This window comes from Lampris incognitus, chromosome 5 (genome assembly GCF_029633865.1).
Source record: "Lampris incognitus isolate fLamInc1 chromosome 5, fLamInc1.hap2, whole genome shotgun sequence".
Taxonomy (NCBI): Eukaryota; Metazoa; Chordata; class Actinopteri; order Lampriformes; family Lampridae; genus Lampris; species Lampris incognitus.
The window spans coordinates 43,341,657-43,361,049 of NC_079215.1; the positions used below are offsets into that span (position 1 = coordinate 43,341,657).

The window sequence follows — 19,393 nt, forward strand, 5'->3', positions numbered from 1 at the left end:
CAATTACAAATTACATGACAATGGTATGACCCTTCAAAGGATTTCATTTTCACCAGATACCCCTTGTGTAATCCAGAGAATGTGCAGAAAACCATGCTTAATTAAAAAACTCACTTATCAGGAATGTTAACAGAAAAAAAATACAAGCTGTTTGTCGGTCTAGAATTTACCCAGATCCCCCTCACCCAAAGCAAATGCCCTCAAATTTGAAACTGTAATCTCAAATTTTAGAATGAGAAGTGTCGACCATTTTAAAAAAGGCCCAGGATTATATTGTGACTTTGGAGGACTTAAAGCACTGAGGTGATATGACCCAAACACCTTAACCTACAAAGGATGTGGCATTGACGAGTCGAGGAGTCTTTAATTCATTAATTCTCCAGTAGCTTTTATTTAATAGACCAAAGTTTGACTGCAAAGCAATAGTAGACTCTGGTTACTGGCTGTAAGTTACCTGGTAACACCATTAGCCTGATTTCAATGTCATAGAAACTCATATACAATCGATGACGCCACGAGCAGCTACTCAGTTAGACTGGATGTCACATCTTTCATTAAAGCTTTCATTCCAGAATATCACACGGGTTTTGTTTTTGTTTTTTAATATTCTACGATCTTTGTCTAGACGTTCCGCAGCAGCCAGGTGGGCGGTGAGATGCCCGACTGGGAGAAGTAATTCCACCACCAGGGCTTTTCCTGACGCTCCACGCCACCCTCGCTCGGCTCCGACTGGCTGTATCGGTCAAACTGGTTGTAGGGATCGAAACGCTCCCACGTGTCTACCGTCGGAAAGAGGTGGTCGTCTATATCTGGCTCCACGGGGACCTTGGAGGATGGGGAGCGGAGGTAGAAAAAGGGGGAAAGTGGGATATTGTGTGAAGTTAATGTCTGACTGTCGATGTCAAAGCAGTGGTGGTGATAAATTACAGCGAGCAATGACAGCAATGAAGGATCCATACCTTCTTCAAGACAAAGTCAACCCTTCCGGCCTTGTCCATGTTGTGTGGCAGGTAAACCCGTTTGCTGACCCTGGAGTAGCCCTTGGCCGTGGCTGTCAGGATGTGAGTACCGGGGTTCACTAGTCGCCAGTAGTCCCCATCTTCAGCTTCAGACAATAAAATGAATGCAGTAAAAGGGAAAGGGGAAGAGGTGAGACAAAATGAGAGCGATGTGGGTTGGAACTAGGCTGAGGATACAGTGCATACAGTCAACAAAATTTCCTTCTGGGCCACCATAGCAAGCCAGCGAGGAGTAAATTGAATTGACCTGAATTAATATGATATAGATGTTGCCCCTACAACTGAATATGAACAACTCCCCCCCCCCTTTTTCTCCTCAATTGTACTTTGCCATTTTACCCTATTTTTCGAGCTGTCCCAGTCACTGCTCCACCCCCTCTGCTGATCCGGGGAGGGCTGCAGACTACCACATGCGTCGCCAACCACTTCTTTTCACCTGACAGTGAGGAGTTTCACATGGGAGGATCACGCTATTCCTCCAGTTCTCCCTCCCCCCTGAACAGGTGCCCCGACCAACCAGAGGAGACGCTAGTGCAGCGACCAGGATACATACCCACATCTGGCTTGCCACCCGCAGACATGGCCGATTGTGTCTGTAGGGACATCGGAGGTAACACGGGGATTCGAACTGGCGATCTCTGTGTTGGTAGGCAACCAAATAGAATGCTATGCTAGCCGGATGCCCATGAACAGGGACGGATTAAACCAATCTGGGGCCCGGGGCACAATAATTCACGAGGCCCCCCTATAACAACACCAGAGAGTCTGAATGCAATTTCACCAAGCAGTTTTGATTAGTCATGTGACTTACAGTAATCACCGGAAACAACGCAATGCATGTGATATTATTAAAGGACCTACAAAACGTTACATTATTATTATTATTGTTGTTGTTGTTGTTATTATTTCACCCGTCACCAGCACTAACTGCTAAGGCGCGCAAACGTCACATTAACGTTACCTCCCAGAATGCATTTAATATGTAAGGGATAATGTACAGTGAGCCGGTTATTATTACGAAATAAACTCCGACAGGGTGATGCAGGACCTCAACGCGAAGCGGAGGGGTCTTGAATCACCCTAATGATTTTTGTTTTTGTTTGTATGTGTAGCCTATAACATTTAATTGTACATTGGTGCTAATGAATCCATATTTTAAATAATACAGGAATATTTTTGGCATACAATTGGAAAAAAATATTGTAGCGAATTCGGAAGACAACGCAACCACAGGAACTGCCGCGGCCGGGAAACGAACCCGTATCGCCCGCACCACAGGAGACATCGCTAACCGCTCGACTAATGGGTCAGACCCGCCAGCCAGCAGCCAGCGTGTCTACTTATCCATGCACGTTACACTACCCCCCTCCTTCGGGAAGCGCCCCCACGCTTAAGCATATCAGCTCCTTCATACCTCAGGGCGCATACGCTTCCGATGGCCTTACGGTCGCCCAATCCCACTTCTGACACCAAAGTAGCGAATTCGGGGACAACGCAACCACAGGAACTGCCGCGGCCGGGAAGCGAACCGGTATCGCCCGCACCGCAGGAGACATCGCTAACTGCTCGACTAAAGGGTCAGACCCGCCAGCCAGCGGCCAGCGTGTCTACTTATCCATGCACGTTACAATATTTTGCCACCATGATTGAGAATTCTAGTGAAATCATGTCTTATATAAACCCTGGTAATCGACATTACCTCTTGTAATGATTATTTATAGAAGGGGTAATCATTGGGCGGATTTCAGAGGACGTAATTTCGCTAATCTTGGGGGCCCCCAGAAGGGTGGGGCCCGGGCCCCGTTGGCCCGTGCATTAATCCGTCCATGCCCATGAACAACATTTTAGCTGAGAAGTTAGTAAAAAAACTGAGGTGACAGTGATGAATATGAAGGCATCTACCAGTGGTGACGTCTTTCCTGATGCCCTTGACAGAGATGGTGGCGCCTTTGATCCCATAACCGTCCTCATCCTTCACCACTCCCTTTATTCCTCTGTGGACCTGCAGAGGGAGAGGAAGCACACTGTGTCACTTCCTCTGCAAAGACTGCCCCACCAGCCTGAGGGCAAATCTAGGTCAATGCATTTGCTGCTCTTGTTGTCTTCGCTTCAGCACAACTCATGTTGACCAACAGGTGAACACCAATGCTTAAACACCAATCCTAAATAACCGACCCAAGTAATGTAAGAAGAGATGGCATCAGTGGCTTGCTCTCCACCTCTCGAGCTGCAGGAAGTGCAGGTATTACTAATGCAGAAATAGAGTCAGTCAATTTGCTGCTATGTTAAATGAGGCTACAGAATAACACCCTGATGAAGTGCCATTAGAAAAATGAGCTCAGCAGCAGACTGCCTTACGATTGCTATAACACTGTAATGAACCTGTGGGCAGACATTATTGGCTCTAATTTTGCACCCCGTAAAAAGCAACATTTATGGTCTGTATTCAATTATTCCCGACATCTCTTTGTCGAAAATATTAGTACTTGTTTTGTGCCTGCAAGCTTCCTACCTTTAAATGGTGCAGTCATGTAAACAGATGAAGAATACAGTTAATGTTAAATGGAGAACCTAGGTATCGAAATATCAATGAACATACAAACTCTTCTCATTCACATTCAATATTCTGATTCTTGGCGTTGATTGTATTGTTTTGCCAAACAACCTACTGGAGCAATGGATTGTGGGATACACTTCATGCAGGACACTTGCATCTAACTCCCTTTTGCACTGGGGAGAAAAACACGTGTCATCAAAGGAATGTAACTGCTCCTTAACTAATCATAAACAGGTGTGGAATCACATTCCCAGATGAAACAAGGCAGCCATGTTTCATCTGGGAATGTTGGGGATTCCCTCCTAGCCTAAATGGAAAACAACAAACCAATAGAGAGCCTGTCAATAAGAACCAAAATTCTGCCCTTGTGTCGTAGGCCATTGTCTTGCTCCGTACACGTCTTCTTTATCTCTGTCTTTATATTTTAACATCCTTTGTTTTTTGGATACTTAACAGTTTCTATGAACAAGTGTGACTTCTTGACTTGTCAAATGGCTGTCACACAAAATGAAAACATTTACATGCGGAATGTCACTCTTTTTTTATGGATTCTTTCACGAAAAAGTATCCTCAACTTAAAAAACAGGAAACATCTCCGGGTTCCGTTGCCTACCAACACAGGGATCGCCAGTTCGAATCCCCGTGTTACCTCCGGCTTGGTCGGGCGTCCCTACAGACACAATCGGTTGTATCTGCGGGTGGGAAGCCGGATGTGGGTATGTGTCCTGGTCGCTGCACTAGCGCCTCCTTTGGCTGGTCGGGGCGCCTGCTCAGGGGGGGGGACTGGGGGGAATAGCGTGATCCCCCCACACGCTACATCCCCCTGGTGAAACTCCTCACTGTCAGGTGAAAAGAAACAGCTGCTGACTCCACATGTATCGGAGGACACATGTGGTAGTCTGCAGCCCTCCCTGGATCGGCAGAGGGGGTGGAGCAGCGACCGGGACGGCTCGGAAGAATGGGGTAATTGGCCGGGTACAATTGGGGAGAAAAAGGGGAAATAAATAGGAAACATAAATACTAAAACTGTATATAACTTTTACATATTTGACTCTAATGCATATCCTGCTCCACTAATAACTGAAATACATTACGATGTGACGTCTCATTTTCTGTACAGTGACAAATACGGCCTTCTCTCCATTTGCTGTCCTGTTGAGATGAACACTCACAGACTCCATAAAACTGAGCAGGGCCTCCTTATTTCTTTTCCATTCTGGGTAAAGCTCGGGCTCCGAGGGAAACTTGTCACAGCCCAGCTCCACAGTAATCTCCAGACAGTTGGTGTGCAGGTAGTTAAAGTCCGACATACCTGCAGGAGGGGGGGGGGGAGAGAGAGAGAGAGAGAGAGAGAGAGAGAGAGAGAGAGAGAGAGAGAGAGAGAGAGAGAGACTTTGACTTTTCAACAATACTTTGATAAAAATTGCAAAAAAGTTACAACAAGCAGGATAAAAACCAACATGGTCAGTAACACAAGATTCACAGAATCGAGAGAGAGAGAGAGAGAGAGAGAGAGAGAGAGAGAGAGAGAGAGAGAGAGAGAGAGAGAGAGAGAGAGAGAGAGACACACACACAATCAGAGTGACTCATTCTAGTGATGACACACAAGCTGTTTGAGAATGGGTCTGCGTGCACAAAGATAAACAAGTAGATAAATAAGGGAGTAAATAAACAAATCCATGGTCCACAACACCAAATATTTGTATGCACACTCCTATAAATGTGTGTGCTTCTGCAGTCAGTAATAAGTGCTTTTCACAGTAAATTGACAGGGTTGTGTTCGCGTCTCACCGCCAGCAAAGCTGTACCAGAGCGCCCCATTGATAATGCCTCTGGTTCGGTAAAAGGAGGCTCCACACCTCTCTGTCTCATTGTTTGCCATGGTGGCATGGGCGTCTGCATATGTACGAGCCAGCTGCTTGAAAGCCTGAAAATTGGAAAATAGTGAGTCAGTTGCAAAAAAGGAAAGAGGATGCCATGTTTTTTTTCTGTATTTGTATGTCTTGGTGTTTAGTGTGTGTCTATGTGCCAGCATTATAGTTTTTGTTTTTGTTTTTGTCTATCCATCCATCCATCCATACACACCACTTCTGGCGTGGGAAGATAGCGGTGGCCTCACCCAGTACCAACTATGTAGTGTCTTTGTCCACATCTACGTCTAAGTTTGTGTCATCGTGTGAAGTTTTTATTTTGTTTGTCAATTTTTTTTCGGTTAATGGCTGGGAGAGCTGGCGTTGGATCGGCTGAGAGAATTTGGTCTGCTGCGTCCTGTGGGCCCAAGGACTAAGGCCCTGCCCGGAGCTGCGCCTGAGAGGAAACACTGAGGCGGTCTGGCGGTCTGGCCTCGCCTAGCATCACCTGTGCAGTGTTTTTGTGTGCGTCTGTATTTGTGTCGTCCTGTGGCGTGTGGGGGAAATGTGTCGAAGGTGTCTGGCTGGGAGAGCTAACGTTGGATGAGGCAGCCCTGGTCGGCTGTGTTCGGTGGGCCCAGGGACCACAGTCCTGGCCAGAGCTGCACCCAAAGAGGAAACATCGAGGGCGGTGTGACAGGACATGGGAGCGAGGCAGGCTAAGCTAACTGCTAGCCCACGCAGACCGGCAGTTCCGACAGTCATCCTGGCGGGCGTTCGTCCTCTGGACAGAGAAATTTTTGGACTGTGTTACACTGAATGGACTGTGTTGTTAACTGTTTGTGTTTTTTCGCTTTTTTTTCCTCTGTTTTTGTATGTTTTTGTGTACGCAAGTACATATAAGAAATGACAATAAATTGTTCCTGATTCCTGACATACATACATACATGCATATATACGCACACACACACACACACACACACACACACACACACCTGTTCATCTGGTGTGGGTGAGAACATCCTTTCTTCGTGTGGGTGTCTGGAGAAGTCAAAGGGGTAGGAGATCACCAGCTCCCCTCCATGGAGGCTAGCAGATATAACAAAGGGCAGCGACCTGATCCACTTCATCGCTGCGTAGGTCTCTGGCGCCACCTACCGGAAAAAGTGGAGAAATGCAATTGGATTCAATTAGTCAAAAAGAATCCTCCTAAGCAGCGAATCGCAGAAAGGTGAATCAGTTCGTCTGGACAGACACGTTTATTGGGAGAGACGTGTCCTCACGTTTCTGTGATTGCCTTACCTTAGCTGCTAGTTACCTTGAGCATGCATAAAGACATTAAGTGGGGAATGAAAAAAGAAATTAAAAACATCTCCATAAAATCTGCTGCTATGACGTAGACATTTGAGCAAGCCTACAGACTAGGAAGGATTTCAAGACTGGCGTTCGACAGCCAAGCTGTGCCTTTACCTTGCCAAACCAGTAGGAGTCGGGGATGGGGATGTGGTCGGCGCGGTAGTGCCTGCTGCGGCGGTTTCGGTACACGATGGAGGTGAGGTCTGGAAAGTTGCGGTTTAGGTCTATGTTCTGAGCATTGGTCCGACCATTGGTCCAACCATTCAACAAATGACCCTGAAACAGACGAGGTTTAAACAAGCGGAACTGGCACAAGTAAGGCACTGTGGGATATAGAGATAGAATACAGAGGTGAGGCGAGGATGATTGAGGAAAAACAAGATGGAGGTTGTGGTAATGAGTATCAGCGGGTATTTGTGATTATTTGAGGGAAGCGAATATTGGGAACACTATAAATACAAGATCAAAAAAGCAAGAATTTGTTAGATTTTGTTACTTCTGTCATCAATAAACAAACAACAATATTTGTGGTGAGTGAAATAAATGTTGAAACCATTTTAGGGATTATAAACTAGAATTATGAAAAATGATTGTGTTAGATTTTGCTATATCTGTTAGTCATGTGAAGAAAAGACCATATATCTGTTGGAGAAATAAGATATAACAATATAACAAGTACCTATGGACAATAAAAATCATCAAAATTAAGTTAAAATGACCCATAGGTTTTGAAGTGAGCACCACCTCGCTCATTTATATAATCTGTGATTTAGCCAATTAGTAAGACCACGAATAACGTGTTTTTGTGCCTTTCCTTGGAAAATAGTATATTATTTTGAGGTAAAATATTCTTCTTATTTGATTATCATTACTATGAAATGTAAAGAAATCTGTTCTATGGGCCTTTCAAAGTAATTTCTAAACACATTGTATAAAAACAGGTATTGTGTGCTTCCCTAATGAGCTGTTCTTATTGGTGACAGACATTGAGTCATGCCATACACTTTCACTGATGCCTTCAACCTGTATCTTACATCCTGCAAATCAGTGCATTCAGACAGCCAGGTGGACTGAAGTCAGTGTATATAAAATGTCTTGAGGAGGGTGACTGTGTGTCGTATTTATGCCTCGCATCCTTTTTTATATGACATGATGCATGCATGGATGGTGGTGGGGTTTTGCGGTGGCCTTAATCGTTTTCACCTAACATCTCTGTCTTGGACTCCTATAGACATTTGTGCACACACATGATCAGTCTACAGGTCGTCTGTATGCAGACATTTGCAAAGATTAAGCAGTACAGTCTGAGGCATTTGTAAATGTATGCAACAATTTGATAGAAGGTTTTGCTAGTATTAATGAAAGGCTAAACTACTGTTTGTGTTAGCTACAGGTGCTAATGTAGAAGTCCCACTTCTCTGTCTCCATACTTTGCTTATAGAATCTTGTTGGCAGGTACTTTGAAAATGGTGTGATGTGAAGTGAAAATACAGCGGGTGGGGGACTTCTACAACAGCCACTACGTATGAAGTACACTACAGCAGATTAGCACTACTGATGATGATGAAGACAACCCCCTGGTTAGTTGACAATGGAGTGGCAAACCGTTTTCCCACAGCCAGCTACACAGCTACAATACTCTTAAGCTTACTTCTGTTTTTTGTTCTTTTTTTAACTACTTCTTTTGGATGGTTAGTTAAGATGTCCAAAAGTGGTTTGGAGGTCTCCGATAGATTCTAACTGGGAGAACTTGCTAACCCCCAAAATACACGTGTAGTCCCCGGGTTACGAACGAGCTCGAACGATTTTGAACGTCTCGAACGAGTCTGTTTGTAAGTCGAATTTGTATGTAAGTTGGAACAGTTACGTACAGTTCACATCTAGCGTCAATTAGTCAAATATTTGTCTCAGTACATATTTTACATAAAACATAAGTATAATAATGTAGTAAAAATAATAAATCTAACTACAGTACAGTATTTATAATTGAGAGACGGAATGTGTGTATATGTATAAAAAACTTTAAAGAAACGTTTCAAACCCCCCACCTGTCCCGGGAGCGGGTCGCGACTGGCGGACTCCAAAATAGAGAGCCCGCTCGTAAGTGCAAAATCGGTGGGAGCCTTACAACTCTCTCTGAATGCCGTATTATTTCCACTTTCATTTCAGTCGTGATCGTTTTCCTTTTCTTCGACGCATCGCCATCACTTGCATCAGATTTTCAGATTCACGCTTTGAAGCCATGATTATTAACGAGGGTAAACACACGGAAATTTTAAGTCAAAACACAACGCACACAGGGTGTCCAGGTGGCGTTGCCTACCAACAAGGGGGCGAATCCCAGTGTTACCTCCGGCTTGGTTGGGCGTCCGTACATACACAACTGGCCGTATCTACGTGTGGGAAGCCGGATGTGGGTATGTGTCCTGGTCGCTGCACTAGCGCCTCCTCCGGTCGGTCTGGGCGCCTGTTCAGGGGGGAGGGGGGACAGCGTGATCCTCCCGCAAGTTACGTCCCCCTGGTGAAACTCCTCACTTTCAGGTGAAAAGAAGCGGCTGGTGACTCCAAGTGTATCGGAGGAGGCATGTGGTAGTCTATAGCATTCCCTGGATCGGCAGAAGGGGTGGCGCTGCGACCGGGACGGCTCGGAAGAGTTGGGCAATTGCTCGGACAAAATTGGGGAGAAAAAAATGGGGGGGGGGGGGACACAACAATGTTTACGCGATCCGAGTTAAATGACGACGACGGCGTGGCGTCGTTCTCCCTCGGGCCAACCAACCGTCTAAAACGCGCAGTGTTTTGAGCGTCGCGCATAGTCCGTCCATTCATTAGTATGAACCAGTGTGTAAGTCGATTTTTATTTTTATTTTTGAATAATAGGCTTTACGGAGGTCGGTTCGTAAGTACGGGCGTTCGTAACCTGGGGACTACCTGTATGTTCCCTTTTATTGCTACAGCCTGTTGAGACTATTCATTGGATGGTAAGCCTCTCTGGTAGTGGGAGGGCCTGTCTTGGGTCAAGAGGTGAACTGTAGATAGGTAACAGAGCTGGAAGGTGGCAGGCTCGATAAGGAACTGTGACTGGTTACCTCTCGCCCTTAGTAACTGAACAACAGTGAGACTATGAAACCTCAAATTCATGGTTTTGTTGGCCCAAGCGAGATTGAATCTCTAAGTGTACTTTTCTGATGTCTACTTAATAACTGTTTAACTGTTTGCAAATATGTTAAAATCTCAACACAGATGTGTGTTAAACCAAATAAATCATTGTAGCGCCAACAGGAGTGCAATAACTATGAGTTTGATATCCATTACTAAGGACGATGAGCACCAACACAGTCCAGAGCTAAGGCTTTCCCTTAACTATTGGTATTGAATAAAACACTATGCCACAACATTGTCATCAGGTTTCTGCATTGTTTGCCATCCTGCAAACCCATCAACAATGTTGCAAAGCCCACAGCATCAAACCACCTCAAGCTCAAGCCACAAACCCCTCAGCGTGGTGTCTCATTGCCCCACCTCCACACCTCCAGCTTGACAGACATCTGGACAATTGGGGACGGATAATGGCGGTTTGTCTTTTTTTTTTATTTGACTGTTTTTACAATATTTACTTCCTGGTTGCTGAGCTCCGGGTCATTGTTATCCTCTACCTCTGAGGCGGCTAACTCGTAGCCGTCGGGGTTCATGGAGGCCAGGATGTGGATGCGGGTGGTGTTGATGAGGGTCTGGATCCGTTCGTTTCCCAGCATGTACTCTGAACACAGGTACTGGGCCAGGTAGATGAGAAGCTGGCGGCCCAGCACCTCATTGCCATGCATGTTGCCCACCAGCTTGATCTCTGGCTCCACTGGCAGTGGGAGAAAAAGAGGGGGCATGGGAGTTTGGAAAGGATTGCACAAGTGTATGGTTATTAGTAGGTAATTTAGAAAGAATGGTTGAGCCCTAAGGGGTTAACACAATGTGGAAGGAAAATACATTTAAGGGGAGTTAAAGATGGGGATAGAAGTGGTCATGAGGAACCCTGTGATAAACCCAAAAGTGTCCTATGCAGCATAATTCATCGTCATTTGCACTATGTATAGCCTGTACCTGTCTATTGGTCATTGCACTACATGCTGTCTGCATTGTGTACAAGCATATTGTTTATAGTTACATAGTGTATAGATTCTTTGTGTATTATGCATTGTAAAATCCTGGAGGAACAACATTTACACTACACTATATGGTTATGTGTATTGGAATGACAATACAGCTTAGCTTGAATTGAAAAGCAACCGACAGTCATTCATTTTCAATGAGAGCTGACAATTAGAAGCAGCTGACACTGTGGCAGCAGGAAGCAGCAGGAAGCCAGCATCAAAAGTGCAGATTTGAGGTTGAGCTGAAGTTAACTTTTTGCAAATAAGCATTGAATGAAGCAGAAATCATTTGCAGATAGGGATTAGTTACCTATTCCATGACAACCTCAGACTACCACAAGGGCTCCTATTATCTCAGCAAAGCTAGCCTTACTCAATATCAGATCTCTAGCCAACAAATCATTTTTAGTAAATGACATTATACCATCATACAATTTAGATTTTTTACTTTTTATTTTTTTTGTTTCTTACTGAGACGTGGTTGAAGTGAAGGCAATAGCACTACTGTTCTCAATGAGACAGCACCAGAAAATGTTAGTTTTATGAATACCTGCCAGACTGGCAAGGAAGGAGGAGGAGTAGCTGCTTATTTAAAGATGTTTTCCAGTGCAAAGAGATTTTATTTGGTGATTTTACTTCTTCTGAGTACCGCAGTTTTATATAGAAGGGTGCTCCCAAAATTCTATTTTAACCCTTTACAGACCTCCAAGCTATTCTGTTAATTTTATTGATGATTTTACTGAACTACTATCAGCTATTATTATTGATTACAACTTCTTTATCATAACAGGGGATTTTAACATTCATACAGATAATAACATGGACAATAATGCCAAAGATCTCTTTGCACTACTTGACACTTTTGGTCTCTCGCAACATGTGAAAGAACCCATGCACACTCGAGGCCACATTCTAGATTTGGCTATCTCTAAAGGTCTCGACATTCCATCCACTATGGTTGAGGAGCTGGCCCTTTCTAATCACTGCTGTGTCTTTTTTTGACTTACTGATCGCACCAGATATTCAAACTAGCTCTGTATCTGTTAGGAAGAGGTATACAAATGAGAGTACTAGGGCTAAGTTTATGGAAACAATAACTATGTCACAAACTATGAATTCAGAGTCAGTTGATGTACTCCTGGATAATTTAAACTTGAAAATTTTGAATGTCATGGACATTGTTGCACTGGTAAAAGTCAAGAAAACTCTAAGCAAAAAGAATGCACCTTAGAGAAATACCATGATGGTAAAGGCCCAGAAAAGAGAATGCAAGAAAGCTGAATGCAAATGGTGGAAAACTAAACTTCAAATCTACTATGACTTGTATAAACAAAGGCTTTCTTATTTTAACTATGAGTTATGCAAAGCTAGACAGCTACATTTTTCTAAATTGGTTAATGGGAACATTAATAATACCCGCAATTTATTTGCCATGGTTGACAAGCTTACAAACCCTCCAAAACAGATCACCCCAGAACTCCTCTCCACAGAGAAATGTAATGAATTTGCTTGCTTTTTTTGGTGGGAAAAAAATTAAAATTATTAGACAGACCATCAACGCCACACAGTCAAGCAATAAAACTATGCAGTCTCTACGACCACCGAGAACTAATCTGATCGTTATGTCACAATTTAACACCATTGATCAAGAATCTCCAGCAGAAACAGTTTTCCGTCTTAAATCATCAACATGTTGTCTCAACACACTGCTGTCTGATTTTTTAAAACTATTTCTAACTGTAAAAACTGAGTTACATCAAATAGTTGATAGCTCACTGCTATGAGGCACTTTCCCAAAGTCACTAAAAATAGCTGCCATTAAGCCAATCCTGAAAAAGAGAACTCTGGATACCTCTGTGCTAACTAACTATAGACCAGTTTCAAATCTTCCTTTTATAGCTAAGATCATCGAGAAAGTTGTTTCTAATCAACTCAGCAAATTTTCGAACTCAAATGGCCATTTTGGTAAATGTCAGTCAGGTTTCCGACCAAACCACAGCACTGAAACAGCTCTTATAAAATTGTTAAATGCCATACGATTGAATACTGACTTAGGTAAAATATCCGTTCTGGTTTTATTTGATCTTCAGTGTGGCATTTGACACTGTCGATCACAGAATACTGTTGGACAAGCTGGAACATTGGGTAGGACTTTCCGGAGCAGTCTTAATTGGTTCAGGTCTTATTTAGAAGACAGGAGTTATTTTGTCACCATTGGCAGTTTTGAATCTGATAGAGCGGCTTTGACATGTGTAATCCGCCAGGGAACAGTTCTCGGACCTCTCCTGTTTAATCTGTGCATGCTGCCTTTAGGCCAAATTCTTCAGAGCAACAATATAGATTACCATAGTTATGCAGATGATAATCAGATATATATGGCTCTCTCACCTGATGATCTCAGCCCTATAGACTCACTGTGTAACTGTTTGGAGCAGGTAAATAATTGGATGAGCCAAAACTTTCTTCAATTAAATAAGGGGGGGGGGACAGAGATTATTGTGTTTGGCAACAAAGAGAAGAGAACTATTATAAATGAACAACTCAATTGTCAAGCTCTAAAAGCCAAAGACCAAGTCCGAAATCTTGGCGTTTTAGTAGACTCAGATCTCACGTTCACCACCCATATCAAAGCAATCACTAAAACAGCCTTCTGTCATCTTTAAAATATAGAATCAAGGGTTTGGTATCCCAAAATGACCACGAGAAGCTCATTCATGCTTTTATTTCCAGTAGAACTGATTACTGTAACGGTCTCTTAACTGGTCTTCCCAAAAAGACCATTAAACAACTGCAGCTTATTCAGAATGCTGCTGCTAGAGTTTTAACCAGGACCAAGAGAACAGAGCACATCACTTCGGTCCTAAAATCTTTACACTGGCTTCCAATTAGTTAGAGAATAGTTTTTAAAGTGCTGCTACTTGTCTACAAATCACTGAATGGTGTAGGCCCAGAATACATTATTGACATGCTTGAAGAGTACAAATCGGTAGGGCTCTATGATTCATGGACTCAGGTCAGTTAGTTCAGCCCAGAGTCCAAACCAAATATGGTGAAGCAGCATTTATCTGTTATGCTGCATGCAACTGGACCAAACTACCAGAAGATCTTAGATGTGCCCCAAATATGGCAATTTTTAAATCTAGGTTAAAAACATTTATTTTCTTGTGCCTATGACTGAGCATTAAAACTTGCACCTTATTCCTACGGCACTTTAATTCTAGAAGGAGATCTCTAGTCAAGTGACAATGTTTTTATTCTACTTTTTTCTTTTTCTTTTTCATGCATTGTATTTTCTTTTTATAGTGCCTGTCTTTAATTATATTACTCTTTTTTAAAATTTTTTATTTATTTCTAGTTTTTCCCCTTATCCCACCCGATTAACCCATTCTTGTATTCTTGTCGAATAACGCCCCTGGCTCACGTTTCCACAGGAAGGAGATAGTCGTAACACCAGCTTCCTTCAAACTCGTGTCGGCTGCTCTCGCTATTTTACACGCTGAAGCCTCGCGTGGATTGCATCACCTTCAGGCCGCGAAGGAGGCGTAGGGAGAATGCTTTCAGTTGCTTGGCTGCAGGCGCCCGGGTGGGCCAGAGGGGTCGCTGGAGAACGACGAGTTCCCAAACACTACACCGCTCTACACCCACTATCCCTCGGGTAAGGGTGGCCTAATGAATTATATTACTCTTTTTAATTACTATTTCAAAGTACATTTTATTTACTTTGTACTCTTTTAATTATATTGTATATATGATTGTTCTTATTTTTTAAATTTTAATTATATTTTATATGGTTGTTCCTTTTCTGTTTTTATTTGCGTAAAGTACACTGAATTGCCCTGTGTACAAAATGTGCTATATAAATAAACTTGCCTGCTTGCTTGCTTGCCCACTGTAATATCTCCACTACAAACTAACAGGTAATGGCCACAACCAAACATGATGTCTGCGGCACAGGTTGAACCACCCGCCCCCATGGCGATGACAACTAAATGGCTGGAGGCGAGCAGCTAGCATGATGGTTTTGGTGTGAGATCAGGGTAAGAGTTGGGAAAACAATGGATGAGGCAGGAGAAGAGCACGAAACACATAGTGTTGAGGAGGGCAAAAGACAGACAGTTGACAAGTTGTACAAGAGAAGTAGATGGAGTGGAGTAGAGCCAATTAAAATATGAAAAACCATTCAAAATGTTGACCACATGGGTACACATATCACAACACTATTCCCACATCAAACTTCATATAACATCATAGTTCTCCACTCACGTAGCTCATGCTGTCCAGGGTTGCCAGAAAACTCAATGACGAGCAGGTCTCGGCCTTCAACGCTGCGTCCGATACTGTACACTTGGGAGATGTGAGAGCATTTGGCTGCCGTTCTCTTCAGCAGACTGTACATATGGCTGCTGGAGGTGTAGATGAACTGGATAATGGTGCTTGGCTCATCTTGAGAAAAACTGGAAAAGGCGTCTTCCTGTCTAGCTGGAGGGAGAGATGCAGGGAAGGAAGAGAAGAGAGAATGGGGAAGGAAAGGAAGAATTGGAAATAGGAGCAGTAGTGAAAATGAGTAGGCGGAGAGAATGGAGGAAGAGTGAATGAAAGTGAGATGCACAGATGTATTGAAAAAAGTGAGAAAATGAGTTTGAGGGAGCACAGTAGGATTTCTGTAGGCCTTAACATATAAATGTCATTACATAGATATACCTCAGCACATGACGAGAATTGACAGAACTAGCAAATCTGTAAAAAAAATTTACACTTTTTTTTATTTTGATACTTTATTGATCCCCGTAGGGAAATTCTTTTTCTGCATTTAACCAACCCTAGCTTGTAGCTAGGAGCAGTGGGCAGCTGCAGCACCCAGGGACCAACTCCAGTTCTTCTTTCCATTGCTTAGGTCAGGGGCACAGACAAGAGTATTAACCTTAACATGCATGTCTTTTTGATGGTGGGGGAAACCGGAGCACCCGGAGAAAACCCACTGCAGACACGGGGAGAACATGCAAACTCCATACAGGGGACGACCTGGGATGACCCCCAAAGTTGGACCTTCTTGCTATGAGGCGACAGCCCTAACTACTGCGCCACCATACCATCTGAACTGTAAACCAGAACTGTAACTGATCAGAACTGTAAACCAGCTATACAATCATAGGAGCTACAGAACAAAAAAAAACTCCAAGCCTCCATCTCTCCTGTTTACCTCTCAGCACTGCAAGTGGGTCATGACAGCCCTCTTCAACACTTGCAAAGAAGCGGTCACAATCCAGGAAGTAGGGCCAGGCCATGTCAATAGCCTCAAAGGCATGGCCACAGTCCTTCCTCAGCGCCTCACAAGTGCTGCGACAAGGCTTGATCGTCTTGTCATCTTGGCAGCGAGGGGCGAGTAAGGAGCAGCCCACCAGGCGTATGTCGGGGGAGCATTCGCCATTCAGCAGGCTGTGGATGACGCTCAGGAGCAGGTACTCTGCTCCTGACTCTGCCTCTACACGACTCCTGTGGCCAAGGATGTTGGGGTACATGGTCCTGTAGCGGCAATGTTAATTGAGAGCAAGCTTTATTGACAAAAAATGAGATCTAAAAATATTGCCCCATCAGTGACCCGACAACACTAATATCCATTATCCAATCTATCCATTATCCAAACCGCTTATCCTGCTCTCAGGGTCGCGGGGATGCTGGAGCCTATCCCAGCAGTCATTGGGCGGCAGGCAGGGAGACACCCTGGACAGGCCGCCAGGCCATCACAGGGCCCACACACACACACACACACACACACACACACACACACACACACACACACACACACACACACACACACACACACACACACACACACACACACACATTTAGGGACGATTTAGTACAGCCAATTCATCTGACCTGCATGTCTTTGGACTGTGGGAGGAAACCAGAGCACCCGGAGGCACGGGGAGAACATGCAAACTCCACAAAGAGGGCAGCCTGGGACAACCCCCAAGGTTGGACTACCCCAGGGCTCGAACCCAGGGCCTTCTTGCTGTGAGGTGATCATGCTAACCACTGCGCCACCGTGCCCAAAAACATTATATAGTAACTCTAATTGTCCTATTAAACTCAGAAATGGTACTTCTCCAAGGTTTGACCTCAAAAGAAGTCTTAAACAATGTTGTCCAATCTCGCCTTATTTGTTTCTTTTAGTTACTCAAGTCCTTGCTGATCACATCACTATGATTAATTTGAAAGGAATTTCTGCTACAGGAAGTGAGATCGTAATTAGCCAGCTAGCAGATGACACTACTATTTGACACTACATGACTATATGACACTAGAACACTAATATGAACATTAATATGCAAGTGCACCAAAGAAAATAGGAGGTCACTTTCAAGGGAAGGTCCTGTGTGGTGAAAATGAGTGGTGAGTTCTAGCAAACTAAGAAACTGACTTTTTTTTTTTAAGTGAGCGTCCATATACACAGCTGTAATTAGCTCAGCAGCATCACTGCTGAGACGTGGGACTGACCTGGAGTAATCCATGTCATTACAGTAGCCTAGATTCAGCTCTGTGCAGGTGGCTATATGGAGAGAAGAGAGAAAGATTTCACAAAGTAGTTTAGCCCTGAAACCGAGTTAACCTACACATATAACAAGTCAGGAACAAAAGTGACGTTTTAATGAATGTAGTTGGTTGTGTGACTGGTTCCTAGTGCCCTCTCACTCCTCAGTGCCACATTTTATGGAAACATCTCAGACAGACACGCCTTCCTAATTATAATTTATCACATCTGTAAGAGCAGCATAAAGTTCATTATGACTTAGTAAGCATAATTGCTGTCAATCTGTACTTCCCCTGGGAGTCTTAACTCTTTCAGCACCAAGGGCCACATAGGGTAATTCTCACCTGTTTTTAATATTGTCAGAAATAAATTTGCAATTATCTGTCTCTCCAAAATTATTAATGTAACAAATATGATTCACAACTTTTATGAACTAACACAGCACCCAAAATCAAAATCTCGGAACGTTGTTGGAGTTTCCCAAGACTTTCCCAGGCATGATCAGAGCTTGGGTGTGGGAAATGAAGGCAGTCAGACAGATTAGCTGTGCAGAGAGCCTGTTGGATCTTGCAGCCTCACACGGTATTTGAAACAGTTTGGGGTGATGGTCAGGTCAAGGCGTGTCCCTTCCTCCAAATGGCATTTACTAACCGGCCATTAAAGGCCCTGTCATTCCACTAATGGGCACCTCCATTCCTACACAATAGGATGTTTAATAATTCTAGAAATGTTCTGTATATATGGCACATCTGAAGTCTGTCTCTGTCTGAGTGATAGGATTTGCTGCCAGCTGGTGTATTAACAAGTTTCTGCAAAGAGTTCACTGTCAGAACAATTCAGATGGGGCTTGAGCCACCGGATGAAGCAGTATAGATTCAATATGCCACCTACGTTTTTCCTCCATTTCGTTGTTGCTGCATCTCCCTGTGAAGACAAAATATTGCACAACAGCAACGTCACAAAACGGAAGGCGAGGGTGTGTGTCACAAACAGGACGCCAGGTGGCGGCAGCCTCCAAATCTGGACGTGCAATGAAAAACAAGCAAGCACCCCACTCGGACAGGGGACAACGCAAAATCAGAGTTTTTCCACAAAGCTAAGGTGGTTAAGAAAAGTATAGATTTCAATTTTGAAATGGACTGTATGACAACGTCATGTCATCGTAAGTATTTCTGGGTCTCGGTATCGGCTTATTCAAATAAATTCGGCCTGTTTCCATAAAACGCATGGAACTACAGCCGAAAAACGGAGGTTTGCAATAACCCAGCATTAACTTAGTGCCAACTAAATGTAATACAGTGGTGCCTAAGCCTTGAAAGTCATAGCTAGACCTTACCTAAAGCCTCGTCTCCAGGTTCACAGAAACGTTGTGGGGCGCTCCAGCTTTTGGTCAAAGCAAGAAAAAGCACCAAAAGTGCTAAATACATCTCGTCTACCTTGCAAACAGCAGCGTGATGTGGCAGCGTGTGCACGCGCGTGTGTGCGTGCGTGTGTGCGTGCGTGTGTATGTATGTGTGTATGTGTGTGTGAACAGCAACTTCTCCGTCCTCCACACGGTAATTACCACCCGCGACACGGAAAGCCTCTTCCTTACTCTGCGCAGAGCATCCCTGGCCTGAAGTAGTGGCTGCAGTCTGACGGAGTCACCGCTTACCGTCCGTTACGACCGTGCGCCGATCATATTACACCTCAGAGTGGAGCTGAGCCGCGCGCGCTCGCGCGCGTGCCCTTGCTTGCGTGCGTGGGTGCGTTTGGGGGGGTCGGGAGGGGGAGGGGTGGGGTTTGGGTAAGAGCTTGGTATATAGTATGTGGTATATACGGGACGTGGTCTATGGGAGTGGAGTAAGAAGTTCATATAACTTTATTATACCGGCCTAATAGGTTGTTAAAGCTCCACTGTAGCTGCCAGTACACATCCCCCCTGAGCTCTT

At 44.1% G+C, this 19,393-nt stretch overlaps 1 protein-coding gene across 2 annotated transcripts; it reads right to left on the reverse strand.

The window, feature by feature from the left end:
* Positions 1 to 368: 368 nt before the first annotated feature.
* On the reverse strand, positions 369 to 19,101 carry cpz (carboxypeptidase Z). 2 transcript variants are annotated; one of them, XM_056279911.1, is made up of 13 exons: positions 18,799 to 19,101; positions 18,354 to 18,386; positions 17,429 to 17,480; positions 16,128 to 16,450; positions 15,191 to 15,406; positions 10,400 to 10,635; positions 6,897 to 7,058; positions 6,422 to 6,580; positions 5,368 to 5,503; positions 4,749 to 4,888; positions 2,922 to 3,021; positions 960 to 1,105; positions 369 to 825 (listed from the first exon to the last, which is right to left on the reverse strand). In XM_056279911.1, exons 1-13 carry the CDS (start codon positions 18,887 to 18,889, stop codon positions 622 to 624), a joined length of 1,998 nt encoding a protein of 665 aa, XP_056135886.1. In that variant the 5' UTR covers positions 18,890 to 19,101; the 3' UTR covers positions 369 to 621. The 2 variants fall into 2 exon arrangements, with proteins under 2 accessions (XP_056135886.1, XP_056135887.1); XM_056279912.1 differs by having other exon boundaries at positions 10,439 to 10,635; positions 18,799 to 19,095.
* Between the last annotated feature and the right edge of the window lie 292 nt (positions 19,102 to 19,393).

Bases quoted from the DNA above. Each gene is read 5' to 3' on its own strand.
- cpz (XM_056279911.1), bottom strand. From the start codon at position 18,889: ATGTATTTAGCACTTTTGGTGCTTTTTCTTGCTTTGACCAAAAGCTGG. The intron at 5,504-6,421 runs GTGTGTGTGTGT...TCCAATTTTCAG, and splicing joins CACCCACACCAGATGAACAG to GCTTTCAAGCAGCTGGCTCG. The intron at 1,106-2,921 runs GTAGATGCCTTC...TATTGTCTGAAG, and splicing joins CAGGAAAGACGTCACCACTG to CTGAAGATGGGGACTACTGG.